This window comes from Primulina huaijiensis, chromosome 2, assembly GCF_012295235.1.
Source record: "Primulina huaijiensis isolate GDHJ02 chromosome 2, ASM1229523v2, whole genome shotgun sequence".
NCBI lineage: Eukaryota > Viridiplantae > Streptophyta > Magnoliopsida > Lamiales > Gesneriaceae > Primulina > Primulina huaijiensis.
Genome location: NC_133307.1, coordinates 22,275,975 through 22,297,258, shown reverse-complemented (window position 1 = coordinate 22,297,258; position 21,284 = coordinate 22,275,975). Strand labels below are relative to the sequence as shown.

General features: G+C 35.7%; 3 protein-coding genes across 3 annotated transcripts; all 3 read right to left on the bottom strand.

The window, feature by feature from the left end:
* Positions 1-53: 53 nt before the first annotated feature.
* LOC140970290 (calreticulin-like) lies at positions 54-3,519 on the bottom strand. The gene is made up of 14 exons (XM_073431945.1): positions 3,313-3,519; positions 2,548-2,655; positions 2,256-2,448; positions 1,912-2,170; positions 1,770-1,826; positions 1,604-1,651; positions 1,439-1,525; positions 1,297-1,354; positions 1,150-1,217; positions 961-1,056; positions 812-859; positions 652-681; positions 455-565; positions 54-360 (listed from the first exon to the last, which is right to left on the bottom strand). The coding sequence occupies exons 1-14, from the start codon at positions 3,401-3,403 to the stop codon at positions 349-351; spliced, it is 1,266 nt and encodes a 421-aa protein (XP_073288046.1). The 5' UTR covers positions 3,404-3,519; the 3' UTR covers positions 54-348.
* A 1,027-nt stretch (positions 3,520-4,546) lies between these two features.
* Positions 4,547-6,564, bottom strand: LOC140970287 (ribosomal RNA small subunit methyltransferase-like). Its single transcript, XM_073431939.1, has 2 exons — positions 6,156-6,564; positions 4,547-5,424 (listed from the first exon to the last, which is right to left on the bottom strand). Exons 1-2 carry the CDS (start codon positions 6,480-6,482, stop codon positions 4,678-4,680), a joined length of 1,074 nt encoding a protein of 357 aa, XP_073288040.1. The 5' UTR covers positions 6,483-6,564; the 3' UTR covers positions 4,547-4,677.
* A 1,928-nt stretch (positions 6,565-8,492) lies between these two features.
* On the bottom strand, positions 8,493-20,112 carry LOC140970277 (lon protease homolog 1, mitochondrial-like). The gene is made up of 20 exons (XM_073431935.1): positions 19,641-20,112; positions 18,309-18,374; positions 17,700-17,876; positions 17,543-17,608; positions 17,259-17,300; positions 17,034-17,156; positions 16,218-16,316; positions 15,619-15,684; positions 15,447-15,533; positions 15,239-15,278; positions 14,441-14,612; positions 13,973-14,097; positions 13,275-13,405; positions 13,073-13,177; positions 12,819-12,932; positions 11,643-11,810; positions 10,548-10,649; positions 10,186-10,377; positions 9,405-9,923; positions 8,493-8,966 (listed from the first exon to the last, which is right to left on the bottom strand). Exons 1-20 carry the CDS (start codon positions 19,926-19,928, stop codon positions 8,787-8,789), a joined length of 2,862 nt encoding a protein of 953 aa, XP_073288036.1. The 5' UTR covers positions 19,929-20,112; the 3' UTR covers positions 8,493-8,786.
* Between the last annotated feature and the right edge of the window lie 1,172 nt (positions 20,113-21,284).

Genomic DNA, 21,284 nt, shown 5'->3' with positions numbered 1-21,284 from the left:
TACGTAAATAGATAGCTGGTTTAAGTTATAAAACAATTTATATGTATAAAACATGAAGTAAAACACCATTATATCAAAAAGGAATACTTGGAAGTACAACTAAGCAAAGGTGGCAAAATGGTGACGAAACCACCCAATCAGTTCTCTAATGCTCCAAAGTTGCACGAAATAAAAGCTACCTGCCACAGATTTTCTAATGTGGCCTCAAACACTTCAGCCTTTTCGACAAAACAGAGATCTAAAACAAGTAAATTTAGAATAAGGAAAATTTATAGAGAGCGCCTCAACCAGCTCAGCTTCTGGTCTTGAGAGCGAACTTTTATTAGAACATGACAGTATCCAAGCATCCTACAGTTCATCCTGCGTGAACATCGCATGCAAATCGAGATAAAGCGTAAAACAAAATGGTATAAAACGATTTCCATACAAGGAGGAAAAAGATTGGTGTTTATACATGAACATCATCATCCACATCAGCCGCAGGGCCGTCTTCCTTTGAATCTGGCTTGGCATCATCATCTGCTTCATTGTCTTCTGCATCGGAATCGTTATCTCCATCGTCAGCCTGTTATTCGAAGACCATTGAGACAAGGACATTAAATGAGAAAAGACGCTTATTTATATAGTCACAAGAATGCGTTTGGGGCTTACATCAGAATCAACCGGATCCGCCTTTGCCTCCTGAATGTAATAGAAAATAAATAAAGAGTGGAGAGAATCATAAATCGGATATAATTTGGAATGTGATTCGAATTAGAGAACAATATTGGTAGTGACAGGATAAATTCCAAATAAATAAGCGACAAAGTACCTCCTCTTCTCTCTTCTTTTCTGCCTCGTCAAAAGCAGCCTTCTCAGCCTGCAATATCGACATATTAGGCATTATTTTCCCTTGTCTAATGGGGGAAATGTGCATTTGAAAAACTGGAAGAGAAATATTAGGAAGACAATTTCACATACGTCCTTTTGCTTTCCCCATGTATCTTCGGCTAGCTGCTTAGCATATTCTGGATCATCACATACCAACACATTGTCAAACAAGGTTCCAGATTTCACCTGCAGAAGTATATAGTTTCCCAATTCACATATGTAATGTAATCAGAGTAAATTGTACAGAAATTGAACACAAAGGAAACACAATGGCTGTACCTGCCACAACTCAATGCCTACATACTTCAGATTAGAGAAAACATAGAGATCTGGATCATCCTTGAAATCTGAAACCATGTTACAATGGGATTAGACTAATTTTTTGAAATGCAATCGGCAATCAAATGCTCAAGATATGCAAGGAACCTGGATTATCAATCAATGGTCTCTTCCACTTCCCACTGTAGTTGGGGTTCTTAATTTTCTGGCAATAGAAAAAGATGGAAATAATTAGTCTGTTTAATTTAATATATTGACAAACTTACACCCAAAAAAAAAATCCAAAAACCTTTGGCTCCCACGGACCCTTGTATTCAGAATTGGGAATGGTTGGTGCAGTCCACTCACCATCCTCCTCCTCATCCCAATCTTCTGGCTGCAATTAACAAGCAGTATACATAATACAGTAGTTAGAAGAAATGCAGGAACAGAACTTGAATTTTAATATAATTACCTTTTTGGCATCAGGATCTGGAATCTCCTTCAGAATGTCATCATAACCCTGTATAGATAAATTTTAGTTTAGATATGTTGTAGGCATTTAACAAATGAGATTCTCTTAGGCCACAATCCATTGTGGAATACTACCAACTAATATGAAACTTAGGAAGTTAATATACCTCAGGCTTTTGGTCTTCAGGGTCAGGAATATATTCCTTGTCATCCCAGTCTTCAGGCTGGCTCAAAATTCAGAGAACGGTAATATCAAAATTTACGGTACCAGAACAAAAATAATTCTGATGTATGACCACAACAGCGAACCTTCTTGGCCTCAGTATCCTTAATCTTCTTCGGAGGGAGAAGGTCCCAGTCAGAATACAAGCTACCAGATTGCTTCTCTATGTTGTCAACAAGGATGCTGTATGTAGCATCAGGACGGAGTATGAAAGTATAGACATGAGTCAGTTGGTCAGTTTCACATGGAACATCCTTCTTGATCAAGTGGTTTGCCCCATTGTATGTGAGAATAGCGTGAACTTTCTTAGTGCTGTAGCCACAGATGTCTGGTCCAAACATGATGCTGCAGCAAACCATGAAGTGCAATCATTCAGCAATAACTGGTACCGAAAAACACAGGTACATAAAAAGACAGTAAGATACATTACCTGTACGGAGTGTCACCGCCAAATTTCTTCTGATCAACTGCACCACTAAGCAATTTCAAATATCCACCACCACAGTCAAGTTTCTGTTCATGCTTGACAGAGAACTGGAAAACTAAGGTCTTGCCCTTATTGCTGAGTTCAGGGAACTCAGCTGAGATGGCATAAAATCTATGGTCTTCACTGGTTTGAATACCTATAAGTCATGGAAAACATCAGCACTAGATGTTTAGTGTTTCGTTATTCACACAAATCCACGCTCTGCCATGTGCCCGTTATGCAGTTAGATAATTACCTTTGTCATAGGGGTCTCCATTCCATTTGCCTGAGGTGTGATTCCACTCTCCAGCCATGTTATCATCTTTCTTCCAGTCAGATTTGACCCATCGACTCTCCCATCCATCTTTATAGCAGCCAAAGAAATTATATAATGCAACATAATCAAGGAAAAATCTCAAGCAAGTAAATCCTTCCATTTGTAAACCATAACCAGACATTAACTATCTTTAAACCTTTAATTACTCAGGAACAAGAATAATCGTTTATCATCTATACATGAAGCATTACTATAACTGAAAATTATCAACCCCTTGGGAAAAACACCAATTTTGGCACCACTCAACAGATCTCAAAAGTATTTCGTCACAATAACAGCATTACATATTTACAGCCAGATTCTGTCTAGTTCAACAGACAGCCCCAAACTAAACAACACATAGAATCGATGAAGCAACCATAATGGTTTTGACAAAGAGATAGCACTTCATTCGATCCTCTGTCCCCGGACAAACTTCATCGCCTATGTTTCTTGTTGGATTCGCGACAAAATGATGGATAAACTCCGCGCCGAAATTAACATAAAATGAGAAAAACTATACCAGATCTACGTCAACCATATAAGTGATATGCTCATCGAAATTAATCGACAATAAAACAGCAAGATCGCAGCAAAAAATAGAAACCAAATCCGATAAAACAGAACATAAAAGCAACCGAAAATTAGCATAATGAAGCAAAATTCAGACAAAGTAAATCAACTGTCTAAATGCAGTGACGGTACCATCGAAACGCTCTTCGAAGAACACTGCAGCAGAAGAAACTGCTAGGAGTAGAGAAATAGCAATGGCTTGAGAGACAATATTCGGGTTCATTATACGGAATATTCTTCGTGAAATCGCCGTAGCTGATCTCTGAAGTGAGCTCGAAATTTATAGGGGTAGGTAGAACTTTGACCGGCTGTTAACGCACGCAGGTCGTCTTATTTTATGAACATTAAATATAAATTAACGCTATTCAAGATGAATTACATAAAAAGTTAGTGTTTGGATTATTTTGTTGAAAATAAAAAATATTTTTAAACAATATTTTATATTAAATGTAATGAATATAAATGAATTGATAAAAAAATATTAAATATAGATAGTGTACTATAATTTATATATTTGGATGAATTAAAAATAAATGTGATATTTATATCTGAGGAATGAAGCATTAATGAATTGGATTAAAATCATGGTTCTAAAATTCGTGAGGCGTTAGTCGAGCGTCGGACTAGCGCCTAGAGCCTAGGTCGCCTAAGTAGAGACTAGGTGCCGCTAGACGGATTCCACGGTATCAAGAGACTTGTAATGGTTCTTAGGCTAAATTTTAGCCCAAACTTTGTTAAAATCCAATTGACAATTGGTTCATTCCTCCCATTTCTTCTGCTTAAGGATGATTTGAATAATAGATAATGCAAAAGAAATCAAAATAGAGAAGAAAATAACTTTTAAGATCTGGTTCGATTTTTGTTATGTGTGCAGAAGTAAACAGACAAAGAAGATAATAATGACGTGTTAGGAAAAGTGCAAGTCAACAAATCATGGTTTTAATTGGGCTTTCAATCTCAAAAAATTAAAAACGCGAGCCTATAATTCTTTCATTATGTCATGTTCTAGTTTAATTCGACTTTCAGAAAGCCCAAAAAAAATTTACCAAAAAAACTTCAAACACATAAGTCCGTCTTGAACCGCCTAGACGCCCTTGCCACATAGGCTGGCCTCCTTGAACCTTTTCGGTGCAGTCAAGCCGTGCCTAACGCCTAGACGACCGTCTAACCCGAGTTTTAGAACACTGATTAGAATATTGAAAATGATATTGATATTAGTAAAGTGATAAAATATTGATTTTGGGGATGAATATAAATTTGGATTGATAGTATTTAACCATTTTGCATAATTGGATCTATACGCCTAACAAGTATTGGACCTGGATTGAATTGGTTTATTCGAAAGAAAAATAATAATGATAAAATAAATGTTTTCGTCAAACTAAATTTGGTTATTCGACAATTATATTAAAAATAGCATAAAATTTAAATTTAATTAAAAAATAAATAAAAGTAGCACTTGAATAGGAGAAGAGATGGGCAAAACTGGTTCTATCACTACGAAAAATGAATGCCGGCCATGTTAAATAAAGAAAGCAGATGCATGAAATCGCCTTGTGAGAGCTTGGAGGATCGTTTTTCTTCAAAACCTCCTTGCTTCAAGATGCCCAAAACTTTGTCTTTAAAACCCGAGGTCTTTGCATCGCCATCGTCCATTTCCATCTCCATCTCATCGTCATCTTTTCCGTCTTCGTTGTCCATGTTCAAATCACCAAGAGTGTGTCCTAAAGCAGATACACAAGATGCCATTTCAGCATCATTCCAAAATCCTTCTGGTGTAAGCTGCAGTGCCTGTAAAGTCTTGTAGTTCTTTTCCAGTATCGAAAGGACAGTCTTTTGCCTAAACAAAGAACCTAAAGTTTTGTTCTTTCGATTAAAACAGATTCGGACTAAACCATCCCATTCCTTGAAATTCACAGGAGGAAGTGGTTTCCTTGGTTCAATTCTAACTACGGAAGAGTCAACCTTGGGTGGTGGCCTAAAGTTGTTTCTTCCAACCTTCAGCAAGTGGTTAACCCGAGCCAATAGCTGAGTGTTCACAGAAAGACGACAATAGAGGGTATCACCAGGTTGAGCAACAAGCCTCATGGCAAATTCCCTTTGGAACATAATTACCGCGCACCTGAACAATGGACGGTGAGATAATAGCTTGAAGGTAAGAGGAGAGGAAATTTGATATGGGATGTTTGCCACGCAAATGTCAAAGTATGGAAGATCACACTTTAAAACATCTCCTTGTATAACCTGCAGGAAGAATATTGAAATAATCGGTTTTGATCACTGCTTCAGAATTATGCTACAGGTTACAAAGTGCCCAGAAACACCGAGCTAACACGAGATAACACAACGTAAGTCAAATAAATCGAGTATGACCTATTAATTCCAGTGCCTCGATTATTCATTTCAGAGGTTGAGGGACCTATCAAATAAAGATGAAAGAAGTAAAGCTAAAAATATCAATAATAGAAAGCATTCAGTACAATCAGACAAAAAATGTAAACTCTAATTCATGCAGTGACATTCAGATATCCTAGTAACAGTTAAGACCGCTACTCTCTCTGTTCGAACAAGCACGGTATTTGGAGGATTCCATCACAAAAACAAAGAATAGTTGACGAAAATTGGATTTCCAGCTCTAAACACTAATATAAAATTAACGGCAAGATGATTGAAGAGACAAGTCTGAACTCAAATTGTTTTCCCACAGCAAAAATACCGCCTTTATCAAAATTAGTAAATTACGAATATGGAAGAGTTCAATTCTAATAACACTGAAAAAGCAAATAACTTTCAACATGATAATAACTCCATAATTAGTTTACCAGCCTATTCTATTGAATTCTTCAGCTAATTTCTCAAACCTCCAGGGAAACAAAATACATGAGAACTAAAAACCAACCACAAAAAGCACTTGCACGCCACAAGATGTTTGAAATAAAGATTCTCTCAAAACGAAATAGGAATGCATTATCAACCTTCAATTGATTAGAAAACGGAGTTCCTTGAAAACGACGCTGCAACTCGAGAACCATACGAGGATCGAGCTCAACAGCCACGACGGATTTCCCAGCTTCAAGAAGCTTCTTCGTGAGATTACCCGTACCAGGACCAATCTCTAGGATGACGTCAGTAGACTTAATCCCGGATTTTTGAATAATCGAGTCGATCAACAGTGGGTTTTTTAGTATATGCTGGCCCTTCGACTTGTGAAAGGGGATTCCACCCTGAAAATGAGGACTCGACGCCGCCGCGGCTCCGCCCTTGTGGTACGGCCTCTCTCTCTTGATCTTGCCTCCCGCCATTAGAGAGGTGAGAACCTGAGTTATCTTTCTCCCCCTTTGTCGACTGCGGGTGAATGAATTTCGGGGGGAGAAAGGGGTTTTTCTTTTAGTGCCACTCTGGACCAATCTTTTTAACTGTAGGTGGCGGCCCATTGACTTGACCCAACAAGCATATATCCATTTGGCCCAATCCTCTCTACTTTGTTGGTCCATTTCAAAGGAGAAGATTTAATATAATATAATATAATATAAATTCATAAATTAAATAAATTATTTCTCACTGAAATTAAAACATTATAGAAGAACAATATTCATTTTTAATTATAAACTTCTTCTAGCAGTTACCTATTTCATAACTAGTTGAATTGAGGCTAAGATCAATTTTGAATGCACATGTATTTAGATCCAAGTACGACATCTCATCCAACATCGAATTACGAGAAGTATTATAGTTAGTTAATCAAATTTTATGATGTTCTTCTATTGCAATTTGTGTTAAAGGAAATCAAGATTAGAAAGTGCAATAAACTTTGTCAAATATTGTTTCCTTAATTGTGAATTATTAGACTTGATTATAGGCAATATAACAAGACATTGATATAACACCACTAATATTAGATTGTATCGGTGCTTTTGGGCAATAATGAATTGTTTCATTCTTCATTGTTTCTTCTTTCATTTGTTTCAAATTTAATATACATTTTCATAAAATATATATGAATACGAAGTAGTAGTTATGATAATTCCTTATAGGAATATTTAGAAAAATGGTCTTGGTCAACCATTTTTTAAAAAATAATAATCTCCTCATGTGTATTTGAAATACACTGCAAAATATCATATTTGCGTTAGATAACAAAATACGTACACCTCATTGTACAGTTTGTTTGCGTGGACTCGATGCGTGATTTTCTGAATAATTAATGTTGAGATTAATATTGATTTTAGAATTATGTGTTTGGGGTCTCAAACAAATATTTATAGAATTGCTTCTATTGAAACTCATCAATTAGAAATTAGAAATAAAAATAAGTGTCGAAATTGCAATATGAGTAGAATAAATTATCATTTAGTTATCTAACATTGGTTAAATTTTCATTTTGAAAATAAACCCCCTCTAGCGTATTTCAACACATATGAGAATAAAAAAAGTCGATCAAATCCAAATAGCAAAATATCCTAAAAAAGAATACGGGAAACCAAAGACATTAAATTAAACTCAAGAAAATTGGACGAGTCAAAGCTTAACTTGATAAAAATTTGTTAAAAATTATTAAGATTATCTGAACCATCAGGACACCAATTTCAACCGGATTCAAACATAGCAGGATTTTGTGTTTTCTTCATTTTTAGTTTAACAATTTAATTATTGTAGCAAGTGTTTTCAAAACTAGATTGGACCGGTTAGTTTAAAAAGTTTGACCGAGAACCAATAACGAGTCCGTCCGAAACACTCTCAAAAACCGTTTTAATCTTCAAACCGGTCAAGAACTGATCTGGCGAGCTATGAATTATCAACTTTTTTTTTGAAAATTTAATTTTCTTGTTTTTAAAATATTAAATTTAATATTTTATTATATATGTATATACATTATTATTTAAAATTTAGATTTCTTTAAAAATATTATTTCAATAGTGCTAGAGTTTATTTAATCTATTTTTTTTTAAAAAAAAGCTAGAATTGTTATTTTCAAATATATGTATATAGTTATTTAATTTTTAAACTTTGGTTAATAGAATTTTTTTGTTTATATACATCTTCTAGATGTTAAATTAAATTTTAAAATATATTGTTCATTATATTACATTAATATTTATTTATATATTAAAACATAAAAATATTTCAATCTAACTATCCAGTTAAACCAATCTCACCGATTGGGTCCTTTTTTTCCGGTAGACCGGTTTGATCATCAGTCCGATTATGAAAATAATGAAGGTTGTTGTCCACCAAGTAACTCTAATAGAGAGTGTGTGTGTGCATCCCAACTAAATATGTAAGATCATAATTTCATTCTGAGGAAAGAAAACTCAGAACAAGCCTAAGTTCTTTATGGTACTTTTTAATCACTACACTCAAGTCTGAGCAGCCAAAAAATCATTTGAATAATATATTAGCATCACTACAAAAAAATCACTGGAATTATACATCAGCATCACTACCAAAACTTTAGTTCAACAATTGGTAGCTCCAAGGCTATGTATATCAATAAGACATACAAATGAATGAGCGGTACCTCCTCGGGTCGTAACTATGATGCATACAGGGAATGACATTTGCAACACCGACATTTTGAACTGAAGCCCTCCCACCAAGACGCATTATTATGTCTTCTGGTCCTCCTCGAAAGCCAAATCATATATCTGACTGTAGTCATCAACAAAATGTACCTCAAGGCCCTCTTTCACGTTAGGTGCTAACTCATCAAAATCTCTCCTGTTCGCCGAAGGAAATACGATGGTTTTTACATCACTACGCCTTGCTGCGATAGTTTTTTCCTTCACCTGGCATTACAACAAGAAATTCAATTTAGAATGAAGGGGGTATGAAAGGGGAAATGAAGATGAAAATTGACGGAGAGAACCTAGTGGGGTCCAGTGGAGTGCTGGTGATGAGGCGGGTGATCTAAATTTAAGCTAGATTTTCAGTAAAATATATTTTATAAAAACGTTAATATGGATTTAATCTAGATGATAGCTCTAGTGAATCTGCTAGATCATGAATACATGAGAATTTTCAATTCAACGACTTCATAAAGCCAATGAACAAACTCCTGCTATGCAAATGCATCAACAGTTTTACTTGAGAAAGGAAAGCATACCACAGATTTAGCACCATATTCATTATTCAGTTAACATGAAATTAAGGAAATGTCATAAAATGGTCGGGGTAATACATATAGAGAAGACAAACTGTCACAAATTCAAGTTCGATTCACATACCCCGCCTATAGGAAGAATTTTTCTCGTCAATGTGACTTCTCCGGTCATAGCAAGGTCCTTTTTGACAAGTTTATTCATGGAAAGAGACAGCAAAGATGTAATCATGGTGCAACCAGCACTGGGACCATCCTTAGGAGTAGCTCCGGCAGGAACATGAAGATGAACCTTCGAATTTACAAAGAACTGATTCTCCGGATCCTTCTCAAGCAATATGGCCCTCGCAACAGTGTTTGCAATCTGAGCACTTTCTTTCATGACTTCTCCTAGTTGCCCAGTGAGACTGAGTGCCCCTTTACCTTCTCCTTGCTCAACCAGACTGGTTTCTACATATAGTGTTGAGCCACCCATTGAGGTCCACGCGAGACCCATAACAACTCCAACTGGTGTCTGATCATATATGCGCTCGGCATGGAAAACTGGCTTTCCAACATAGTCAACAAGGTTAGCTGTGTCAACTGAAACCTTTTCTACTGTTCTACTCGATTCGCTTTCTTGAACTTTTTCAGCTTCTAGTGTATCCTAATGAGAGCATCAGCAACAACCAAGTGGATACAACATTGAAAAATACGTAGGTCAGCAAAAGGAACCAAAGCTTCAGATAACAGATAAAAGCTGATTATAAGTGAATATTCACTGCGCTTAAAAAAAACATATATCAACGTATCAAGTTTGTTCATGAGTGCATAGCCTCGTGAAGTTAACCTACATCATCATTTTAAAGAAGATGAAACAGGTAAAATTTTCATCATTGAGCACAGTAAGGACAGAGTATTTATGATACCTCTGGAGTACCAGATCGATCAAAGGAAGTTGGACTTTGATCATCTGGGGAGTGAGAATCCGTGGTTACAACTTCAGCTTCTACAGTTTCATTTGACACAGTACCAGATTCTGCCATTTCCTTGTCAGGTCGGACAACTTGGGCAACCACAGGTTCAATGTTTTCTCCTTGTCGCACAAGTTGCAGAGCAATCTGTCAGCAAACAAAGAAAAGAATCATCAACATCAGAAGAAATAAAAATAGAATTCTATTTTCATGGCTAATATAAAATCGTGCTAGTCATAAAAACAATTTGGGCTCATCACACTTGAACCATATGAAACACTTCAAACTTGGAATAAAATCAAAAGCTACAGGAAAACCTTTCTATATATCTTCTCGATTTGCTTTTGAAGATTTCGAACTCCTGCCTCTCTGCAGTAATTTTCAATTAAGGCAAGAAGTGCAGAATCTGTGACCTCAACCTGATTCACAAGAAAAAAAATTAATATGCAATTGAGAAGGACCATGAGTTGATGTTTATTCATCATTTATCAAAACAAGCTAACCCCTAGAGGTTAAGAAAAATATCAGTCAAAAGAAGACATCATTAGGAAATTAGAATTTAAGCTGATGAACATCAATCAATGAAACATTTAATGAGACACAAATCAATCATGGGTGGGCCCATAAATTTAGACGAGGTCATGGGGAACCAGGTACTTTGGACGGCAAAACTTAAATTTTTTAGAAAAGGTAACCCTCATTGGACCTGCCCCTGCCCCTTAAATCAACCATGATAAGTGTGGTTCAGGAATATGTCAAGGTTCTAAGACATGGACAAAGAAAGGGTAATTACATTGCTAAAGAATTAAATAAAGCAGTTTTAACATTAGTACACAGAAATCATAACATTTATTAGTGCGATCTAGATCACCAAAAATGCCAATCCAGATAGTAATTTATTCAAGCCGTTTGAGAGAAACCAACAAATATGGAGATGTGGACAGTGGGAGTTTATTGCAGAAACATTAATTACAAGAACAAATCGTTTACCCGAAAAGGAAGTGGAAATTTTACTCCCAAATTATTAATCTTGTTTCTCAAGGCGAAATGGCATAGGACAAGATTATAAATGGGCACCTATGTTTTAAAGTTTATGGTTTCAATTTCACATTATAACCATTTGGACAGTCAGAAGCGCCACCAGCAGTCATTATTTACTTTTTTCTTTTTTATAAACCTGCCAAAATGTAAATTATCGTTCAAATAACAGTCCCCCAACACCCAAATCATCAATTTTGTTAATTTTCTTTCTGTGTTATATTAACACCAGAACTGATTTTCCATAATACACCTTTACAACTGTATAGTAACAACATTCACATCCTTTACGCATAACACGTGGATAATGGTAAGTCTCTTACCCTGTTGACTAACTGCAAGAAGAGCAGGTAAGAGACAGGGAGTGGAAATACCTGCTCAGGCTTGATGCCACAAGCTTCTCGAGTGGCTTTCTCCAAATAATCTCTTGCAATGTGCATTTTCTCATCGGTGATATAACCAGCAATGGAAATTACTTCCATTCTATCCAAAAGAGGATTGGGTATCATTTCCACAACATTTGCCGTGCAGACAAACAAAACCTGCACCAAGAGAAATATTATACTACTTACTAAGCATGTTAGCAAAAGAATCCACTGAAACAAAATTTCAAATTACATTTGGAAATTATTCGTGACAGCATTTAAACTCTTGAGAGATTGCACAAGTAAAATAACAACCTGAAAGGCCTCAATGAGAAGTCTTTATTTTGATTTTAGCAATCACAAAGAGACCGTTCTCAAAATTTAAGCTATACTAGCATATCAGACTGAAATATTGAAGAAAGGTTTACACAAATTAGGGGTTTGATTTGACTTTGGGAAGTCAAACTAGATATCCTCTGAAATATTTGGCAGTATACACTATACAGTATTCTGTTTCCCCATGAAATTTTGGAAAGACATATTTTTACTATTTCTAAAAACTTGTATTGATTTGTGGAAAAAGAGAATAAGGAAAGATACAAGAAACTCCAGAAAGAACATGAATTTGAGTATTAGTTCAGAATAAGGTGTCTAACTAGAAAGTGAATCCGACTAAAAGGCAGTCCTAATTCAGTCAAATATTTTGTTGGTGAAATAAAACCAAAATATCTTCAAGCAAACTGGTCCTCAAACAAGAATCATAAAAGGCTAACCAGAATATTATTAATCAGACACTGCCATCCCAGACATACAATTGGGTGACTCGCAGAAACAGACTGTCTCAAGGGGTACCATTCCTAAAACCTATTCAAATGCATACTAACATAAATTGAAAAAAGAACAATGCCAAGCTCACATACAATGCAATCTAGGTTCCTGGGTTTGAGCACCAAATGCATCATAGGTAAGACTTTTTGAAGACAAAAGACAGCTGACTGAGCAACAATATTCAAGCATCAAAGAGGAACCTTTCCAAAAGTCCAGATTCTTTTGATACTGAAAATATAATTCGCCCGTGTCAATCAAAACCAAGTCCACCAACCATCGTAAGGGAACAACCATGAACAATGTCAAAATCACAAAATGTCGACATCACCCACTTCATCTTGTTCAAGACCCACTAACCTTCGATAAATCAATGGGAACATCAAGATAGTGGTCCAGAAAATTTGCATTCTGCTCTGGATCAAGAAGTTCCAACATTGCACTTGCTGGATCACCTGCATGTCCTCTACCCAGCTGCCAACAGACACATATCATTCAAATATGCAAATTCAATTCATAGAATGAATATTACCTCAAAGAAAATAAATTACAGATGATAAAATTATGAACAGAAAGTGTAAGTTATGCTTCCAACAGAAGGGGAAGATAATTACCTTGTCTATCTCATCAATCAGAACAAGAGGATTAGCTGTTCCCACACTCTTTAGACATTGCACCATCTTCCCTGGCATGGCACCAATATAGGTTCGGCGATGCCCCTTATTGTAATTTCAGAATCAAACACACATTATTGTGTTATACCAAACTGAATATATTTTTATCGCTATCTCAAATGTTTCAACGTTCATTACACACCTTGATCTCAGCAACATCAGATAAACCTCCAACAGAGAACCGGTAAAATTTACGGTTCAAGGCCCGAGCAATTGAACGACCAATACTTGTTTTCCCCACTCCAGGAGGACCAGACAGGCATATGATTTTCCCTGTAAACAGATCAGACAAGCAGCTTTATGAATGAATGCACCACAAGTCCAAAATTCAACAACAGTAATTTTGCTACAGAAAATGTATTTTTTTAAAATGTTTTAAATGAGAAAATGAGCCGTAAAAGAAAACAAACAGAGAAATGATACAATTTTAATGTTCCTCATTTGGTCCAAACCCAAGGGAGAATACTCAAACCAACAAACTCAAACCAACAACACAAACCTCGAAAACTATGTGTATGGTTTAACTTTTATTCACTCATATCTTACAAGAAAACACGAAGATAGTATGCACAATCAAAAACCATAATACTCCCTAAAAAAAAAAAACATAATAAATATTCTAGTCTATTGAGCATTTTCCTCGCATCAAGACATGTGGCCGTGAATGTGCTTGCATACACACACATCTGCATGCACGAATTTTATCAGTGAAATAACTGTAAAAGGAAAAAGGTTTTGACATCAGAGGAATCCATCAGCGGATAGAAATTACATTTTTTGGGTGCGTCAACTTAATTCAAGAAATCAAGAAAGAGAACAAAAGTTGAGGAACTGCCCAACCTTGCGAGGTTCCTCTCAATTTCCCCACTGCTATGAATTCCAATATTCTTTCTTTGACATCTGTCAATCCATAATGATCTTCGTCCAGAATTTTTTGTGCTTGATTTACAACAAAGTTTTCGTCACTGTAAAATTTCAAAAAATATAAATAATAAATTGGTCTTCATCCACAATTTTTGTGCTTGAGTTACAACAAAGTTTTCATCTAAAAGAAATCGATATAATTTAGACACCTAAGCACTTTGTCGTGAATAAAGGCCTTTATAGCCGAACTACGTAAATTATGTATTGTACTGTGCTCTCACTTCACTATATAGCCATCACAAAAAATTTAAATTGTTTAATCCCCATACCGACACACTAACTTTGTAAACTATGGCAAATATGTCTTAGAAAGTAGTATGGTGTGGAGGAGGGAGGAAAAAACACCAAGTCATAACCCATGTGATAGGATAACTTGCTACACACCTGTATTCTCCCCAAGGCAATGCAGTCAACCAATCAAGATAATTGCGTGTCACATTAAATTCACTAGAACTAGCTTCCAAGAGTTGTAATTTAGTCAACTCTTCTTCTATGACTTGCAAAACATGAGATGGGATTTTCTCCTTCTTTGGATCAAGCCTTTCCTTAAACTTTGCTGTAATAAACGCAGGATGTCAAAAATAAAAACTAGCAAGCAATTTAATGTTAATAAAAACTAGCAAGTAATTGAAAGTTGATAAAAACTGAGCACTCTTTGTAGCAGATGCCTGATGCTAGAGCAAACACAAACTAAAAGGCATCTCCTATATCAAACTTCAGGCACTCTTAATGCTCAGAACAGATTACATGGAACTGAACTCAGAGATCAAGATGTACTAAACCAATAAAATCCCATCTCAGGGCAACGGAATACCACATGAAGCAAAATTAGATGCGGCCAATTTTGATACAGGTATGTATTAATAAAGCAAAATAAATATACAAAATGACAATACAATGCTGACCTTTCATGAAGCAATAATCAAGTGATATTTGTGAAAGTATTTTATCAACATGTACATTGATTCAATAAACCCAATAAATAGGCTCACGCCAATTCAATTACGCTCAGATCAAAGGATGAAACTTGAAAGTAAATACGAGTATCTGATATTCCATATTTCCGTCTCTCACTTCTTGTATGTACACCATAAAGTTTGGCAAAATGAAGCGCAAGTATCAAACCATTACAGGGTTCGACAGGGAAAACAGTAAAAAGTAATTAGATGAAAGAGAGCAAACCAGAAAGGGCGGTTTTGTCATCGGTCTCCAATCCCAACTCCTGTGCATTAAAATCATAATCAGAGCTTTCCTAACACAGAAAAATATGCAAGTTCGGAAAAAACTAAGAGGAAGGGTGGAGAGTGTCCCTGCCCACCTTCCTCTAAGTAATAAATGATTGCATGGCATAACAAAGTAAGAAGCATATTAGTTCCGAAAATTAACATGCCTTCTTTATAGCCTTGAGCTGTTCATTCAACAAGTAGCGGCGCTGCTCCCCACTTATCTTTTCTTCAATAGCCTTAGCTATGGATTCCTTTATACAACAAAAAAAGTTAGATTACCAAATCTACAAAAGTAAGAAATAATAGATATGAGATATCTAATCAATTTCACCATACCTGGATCTTGCTAATCTCCATCTCTTTCTTCACCAATTCCAATGTAAGTTTTAGCCGTTTATGTACCTGAGTAAGGCAGCACAATGAGCAACAAAAAAATGAAACGTGGGAAAGTTAACAAGTTACTAAGTCAATCATAGAGTTTCGAAAACCAATGACCGAAAACTGAGCACAAGCCATTTATCAACATTTTATCCCCATGTTTTGCTTCTTTTTTGTCAAAGCACCTTGCGCAAGGGCAGCTTAAAAAGTAACATGATCTCAGATGAATAAAAACGCTTTGAAGTTCTTGCAAGTATGTTGCCGTTAACAAGACATCCATCTTGAGACTATAAAGTGGCACACATGACTGGAATTTTCGCCCTCCTCCATTTTCGTCCTATAACAATTTTGAAATTGTATAGAAGTCCATGATACACAGGAAATTGGAGAGTAATAAGATTGAAAGCCTCTTTTTCAAAATTATTAATACGAGTAAGGAAATTCTGCCATTTTGTGTCCAAGCAGCTTGTGTAAATACCTTACTAGGATAAGAAATGAGAACCAATTAAATCAGACTAAGACAGGAAGTAGCACCTCTAAAACCAGCAGTTACTTACATCGAGTTCCTCAAGCACTTGTTGGCACTGTAACTTATTTGCACCTGATATTGCTGCTCCAAAATCAGCCAATCTTGGATATGTAAACTCCCCAATGTGCTGCAGATATTGAAATATTAAGAGCTAGCTGCTAGCATAGAGACAGATGCATGCAAACAATCAAGGCATCACCTACTTTTAAATAGGCGTCGGCAATATTACGAGCTCAAAATTGTAACACTGTATTAGATTGAGGCAATTGATTCACCCGTAATATTAATTGTCAAGAGTATCTCAAATTCTCAATTAAGTATTTTTATAGTTAGCACTCTTCCAGTAACTTACAAGTAAATTTTCTGCAATGAACTAGCTCCACCCATGGTATCAAGCATATAACACACTTGCAATTAAGAATTGAAAATTCGTTTTTCTTCAGAGAATTGAAAGTAAAGGTTCTAACGACATGCAGAAATTATTTAAAATCTTATGATGAAAATTCTTCTTGATCGTAGAAACATTTTCACATCCATAGATCGACTGGTCAACATATCAAATTTTTTAACCTTGTAAGCAAAGAATGTGAACAAGTAGATGCTAAATATTTGATACGGATTCAGGTGTGCAAGTTATATAAGAATTTTTGCCCCAGAACTTCTATTTGTCAAGAATTGAGGAAGAACTAAATTGAACTACTTCCTAAATAGTGCTGGGGAGCTTGGATTATTAAAAACAATTAGAGCCACTTGGATACAGTACTACAAACAAATAAAACATTTAAAACTTTCTTGAGTGCACGTGAAAGGATCCGTTGCAAAATCCATGAAACAAAATTCAAACCTGGGTGTAAGTTTGGACGTGATCACGCCAAAGAGAACTTGTCTTCAAAACATCTCTCAAAGTAGATATAACTTCAAATGAAGTAGCCTTCAGAATGTCATCATCCTTGTCATATGGTTTTTCCTAATAAACACATCACGCTTAAGCAAAGAAAGTTTCCCAAATAAACCGTGTTTCAACATATATAAGAGAAAGCAGGTTGAGGCCTTTGAAGAATTTGCAGACCTTGAGATGATCAATTTTGACCGTCAGAGGATCATCACTGACCTGCAGAAGACAATCATTCAGTTGTCTTGATTCTGCATAGTATATATGCAACTGTAGCTGTACATGTAAACATGAATGACCTACTGTATGTGCGGGTGCATGTGAGCATATACAAATGACTGAGAAAAGCCCGTCTTTAAATAAATGAAATGAAAAGATACAGTTTAGTAGGTCCAAACCAAAATAGATGAATTAAACAGAAATATAGAACAATCTACAGAGAATAAAGGATTCCAACTCACCATTTCTGTTATTCTAAGTCGCCTGTGACCAATAAGAACTATCTGATCCCCTTGAATGCTTGTTATCTAGTATGTAAGCCAGTTTGATCAAATATAGAGAATTTGATGAGTGGATAAATGATTTTCAATAATTAGCAAACTGGATGTTAGAAATAACCTGAGCTAATGTGCCAACTTCATGAAGGCGATCAAATAAATCTTTTCCTTTGAGGTCGTGTATATTCTTTTCTGAATCTGAACCCTCGGTTCCTGGCTCATCTTTTAGGAGGAAAGCACCAGCATAAGGGGCTTGCCGTTTTCTACTCTCTACTAAAGCTGCTAACAATTTTGGATCCTGTAAAGGAACATAAGTAATGAAGTCTTTCCTAATCATGATGAAGAGGAATGTGATGATATTACCCTTATGTAATTGCAGACTTCAGTCATTTGCTCATTTAACAATAAGAAAAGAAAAAGTTTCAACGTTTTCCAAATTTTTACTAAAAATGAGATTCTGACACAGGGAAAACACCATTTGCAAGTGAAAACAGCTGCTCTTACGGCTCAAGAAAGAAGAGATGATAAATTAAAAAGAAGATAGGCACAAGTCAGAATTCATAACAACTCCATAACCTGCATGTGCTAAGCATCCAAAAAATGTTTATATGCCTATGGGTTCAGCTTCAACCTAAATTGTGTTCATATTATTGCACTGAAGAGAAGAGACTGAAATATAACTTTGATACAATTAGTTACATTACAAACTACAGGGTACAAGAAGACATACCTTGACATAAATTGGCATATAAAACCCAGGAAATAATGGTCTATGTGGCAGTGGTAATGCTATCACCTGCGCAAGAAACAAAAATTTGCATCAGTGACCAATTCTGAGACTAACACAGAATTAAGAAATGGAATTAACAGCATATGTTTTTTCACAATCCAATTACCTCTTTTCCAATTGCTAACTAACGTAACAGAAACCTTAGTTGACAAATCTAGCCAAAGCTAGAAAAAAGCCAACAAAACAAGCCATTTAAGTTTGGCAGTTTAGGTTTAGCAGCACCAAGAGCAAATGCAAAAGTAAAATCACCAACATAACAAGGAAACAGTACTTCTGCAACGCGTCTTCGAACCAAGTAGCAATCACACATTAGATTCAATTTATTTCTTAGATTCATCGGCAGTGTTTAAATAAATTTCACCTGGAAATAACTTCTCTAATCTCATGGGGTCACGTACGTACAAATAAATGCAATGCAATAAATCACAACAAAAATTAACAAGGCTACTAAATTTCCTCAGAATTCAGAAATTACCATCACTATAACATTTTACTCGTGGTCGCAAAGAAATTCTATTTCCTTCAAGCAGCCATGCAGGGAGACTTCTGCAGGGCCACTTACTATTCAAACTGGAATGGGGTTTTTCAGCATTTCATTGGAACAAACACTAGAGTTTTTTTGGACAACCAGTCTATTTCCACTTTGAAAAATAATCTCAGGACAACTCGTTCAAGATATCGCATCAGGTTGGAACCTGCAACAGACCCCCTAACAATTACCAAATAATAGGAGATACCCTTCCTTCACCAGAGGAGCAAAATGAGTCAAGCCTTCTCATAAGCCAATAGACTCAAACTCAAATTTTGCTAAGCTTGAGCTTCGTTATTCCTCAAAGGCGTGTCAGCTGGCTCATGTGGTTTCTTATTAGCACTATTATTTTTCGGATTAAATATATACCATATTAAAATATCAATAAAATTTACTCGTACATATCATTGTATTGCTCATTGCAAACTCGGAACTATATAATTGAACAAAAATATAATTCTAAAATGGCATCACATTGCATTGGAAGTTACATATTCACTCATTCAACAATCAAACCACAAAGAAGAAAGGACACGAAAGACTCAATTTTGACCAAATAATCACATACATCACCAATTAAATTTGTGCAAAATCGATTTTGGTTCACTACATCATTGAGTGCCCAATCCATGAATAACACAACGCATTCATTTCTGAAAAAAATTTAAATCATGGACAACCACCCACAGTTTTCAAACAAATGAACTAATTTTTTTAGCGGTTCACGATCATGAAAAACTAACAGTTAAACAATCTTCGGGTCTGAACACAGTAGGCACAATAGCTGACGAAGATTTCCCCTCCACCGCCTCTTCTCCAGCTGCCGATTCCACCCGCGTAGTCTCTGCCCCGGCTGACTCCACCGGGTCGGATGAGTCAGAGCAGAAAAACCTTGGGTAAAAATGCTTGCTCCTCCCATTTTGCCCTCTCTGAGAACTCAGCGCCCGGAGCAATGGGGGCACGATATCTCCAGAAAGAACCTGACGCCGGAGGTACGGCCCGAAACGGCAAGAGGTGAGAACCTTCAGCATGGGGAATGGTTAAGAAAAGCAAGAGTCTTGGGAGAGAATTCAGGAATTCGAAGGTGATGGAAAGCTAGGGTTACATAAGGGAGTGAAATGGAACCGCCATTAATGACTGATTGAAGAAAGCTTGGGGAAGAAGTAGCAGGAGATTGATGACTTTTCAGTCTGGGGTTTAACTCCAGCATCAAATAAAACCTTGGGTTTTTGCTTGTTGACGAAACTGCCCTTCGGAAAAGGTGTGGGAGCCAAAATAACGAAACTAGGTTTGAAAAATTAGCAACATAACTTTTGAATTTGAATTTTGTATTTTCTTAGGAATAAAATTTAATTTATCTTCTCATAAAATTATCATAAAAAATCTATTAGTTCTAGTAACAGGACAATAGTCTACCTTGGCTTTAGTTTAGTATAATCTAGTTCATTTTTGTCGTCAATATAAACTGCTAAGAGAGTAAGTATCTCAGAAAGTTGTCATCAAAAGTCTATACGATCTAGTAACAGGACAATAGTCTACCTTGACTTTAGTTTAGTATAATCTAATTCATTTTTGTCGTCAACATAGACTGCTAAAAGAATGAGTAATCGAATTACATTGCTTTTTCGGCAACCAAAGAATCCCTTACACGAGATGCAAAATAGATATCGTCTTTCCACTTTGCCAATGTTGGATGAAGACTAAAGAGAATAGTCTCCATAATTAATAAAAATGGACAATCTTGAGCCAAATGTTGTTTCAAAATGAAGAAATCTACACAATTAACCAAAATATGTAAAAATGATTTTTTATGAATTTTTTTACATTATTTAATAAATCATAAAATAAATTAAGGTATCTAGATTATAATATTTCTCATTTTATATAAACTTCAGTTTTCTCATGTGAGACTGTCTCACGGATCCTAATATGTGAGACGGATCAACTCTATCAATATTCAAAATAAAAAATAATACTCTTAGCATAAAAAGTAATACTTTTCATGGATAACCCAAATAAAAATCCGTCTCACAAAATACAACCCGTGAGACCGTCTCACACAAGTTTTTGCCAAAATTTTAAATGACAGTTACTTTATTTCAAGAAGTCCAGATTTCATCGGATTCGAAATAAATTTGCAAAAAACTATAACATATTCAGTAGTGAAAACATTCCATCAATCAAGAATTCATTTCAGTGAAATTTAGCTTTTTTGTAGATTCCACACCAACCCAGTGACAGAGTTGAGGCACATCTCCTGACGAAATCCTTGCTGGCTTAATTCATTCTCTATTCATAAGATTTCGAACATGAGACGTTATTAACGAGATCCTTGCCACTCGGACCACGGGTTGTATCTTTAGGAAATGTAATCAGTTTACTCCAAA

Bases quoted from the DNA above. Each gene is read 5' to 3' on its own strand.
- LOC140970290 (XM_073431945.1), bottom strand. From the start codon at position 3,403: ATGAACCCGAATATTGTCTCTCAAGCCATTGCTATTTCTCTACTCCTA. The intron at 1,355-1,438 runs GTTTTTGGATTT...TTCTATTGCCAG, and splicing joins AGGGTCCGTGGGAGCCAAAG to AAAATTAAGAACCCCAACTA. The intron at 566-651 runs GTAAGCCCCAAA...TTCGAATAACAG, and splicing joins CGGATCCGGTTGATTCTGAT to GCTGACGATGGAGATAACGA.
- LOC140970287 (XM_073431939.1), bottom strand. From the start codon at position 6,482: ATGGCGGGAGGCAAGATCAAGAGAGAGAGGCCGTACCACAAGGGCGGA. The intron at 5,425-6,155 runs GTTGATAATGCA...TTCTTCCTGCAG, and splicing joins CGTTTTCTAATCAATTGAAG to GTTATACAAGGAGATGTTTT.
- LOC140970277 (XM_073431935.1), bottom strand. From the start codon at position 19,928: ATGCTGAAGGTTCTCACCTCTTGCCGTTTCGGGCCGTACCTCCGGCGT. The intron at 16,317-17,033 runs GTTTGAATTTTG...CAATATCTGCAG, and splicing joins ACGTCCAAACTTACACCCAG to CACATTGGGGAGTTTACATA. The intron at 11,811-12,818 runs GTTAGTGGGTCT...CTCTTGGTGCAG, and splicing joins TTCCCATTGATTTATCGAAG to GTTTTGTTTGTCTGCACGGC.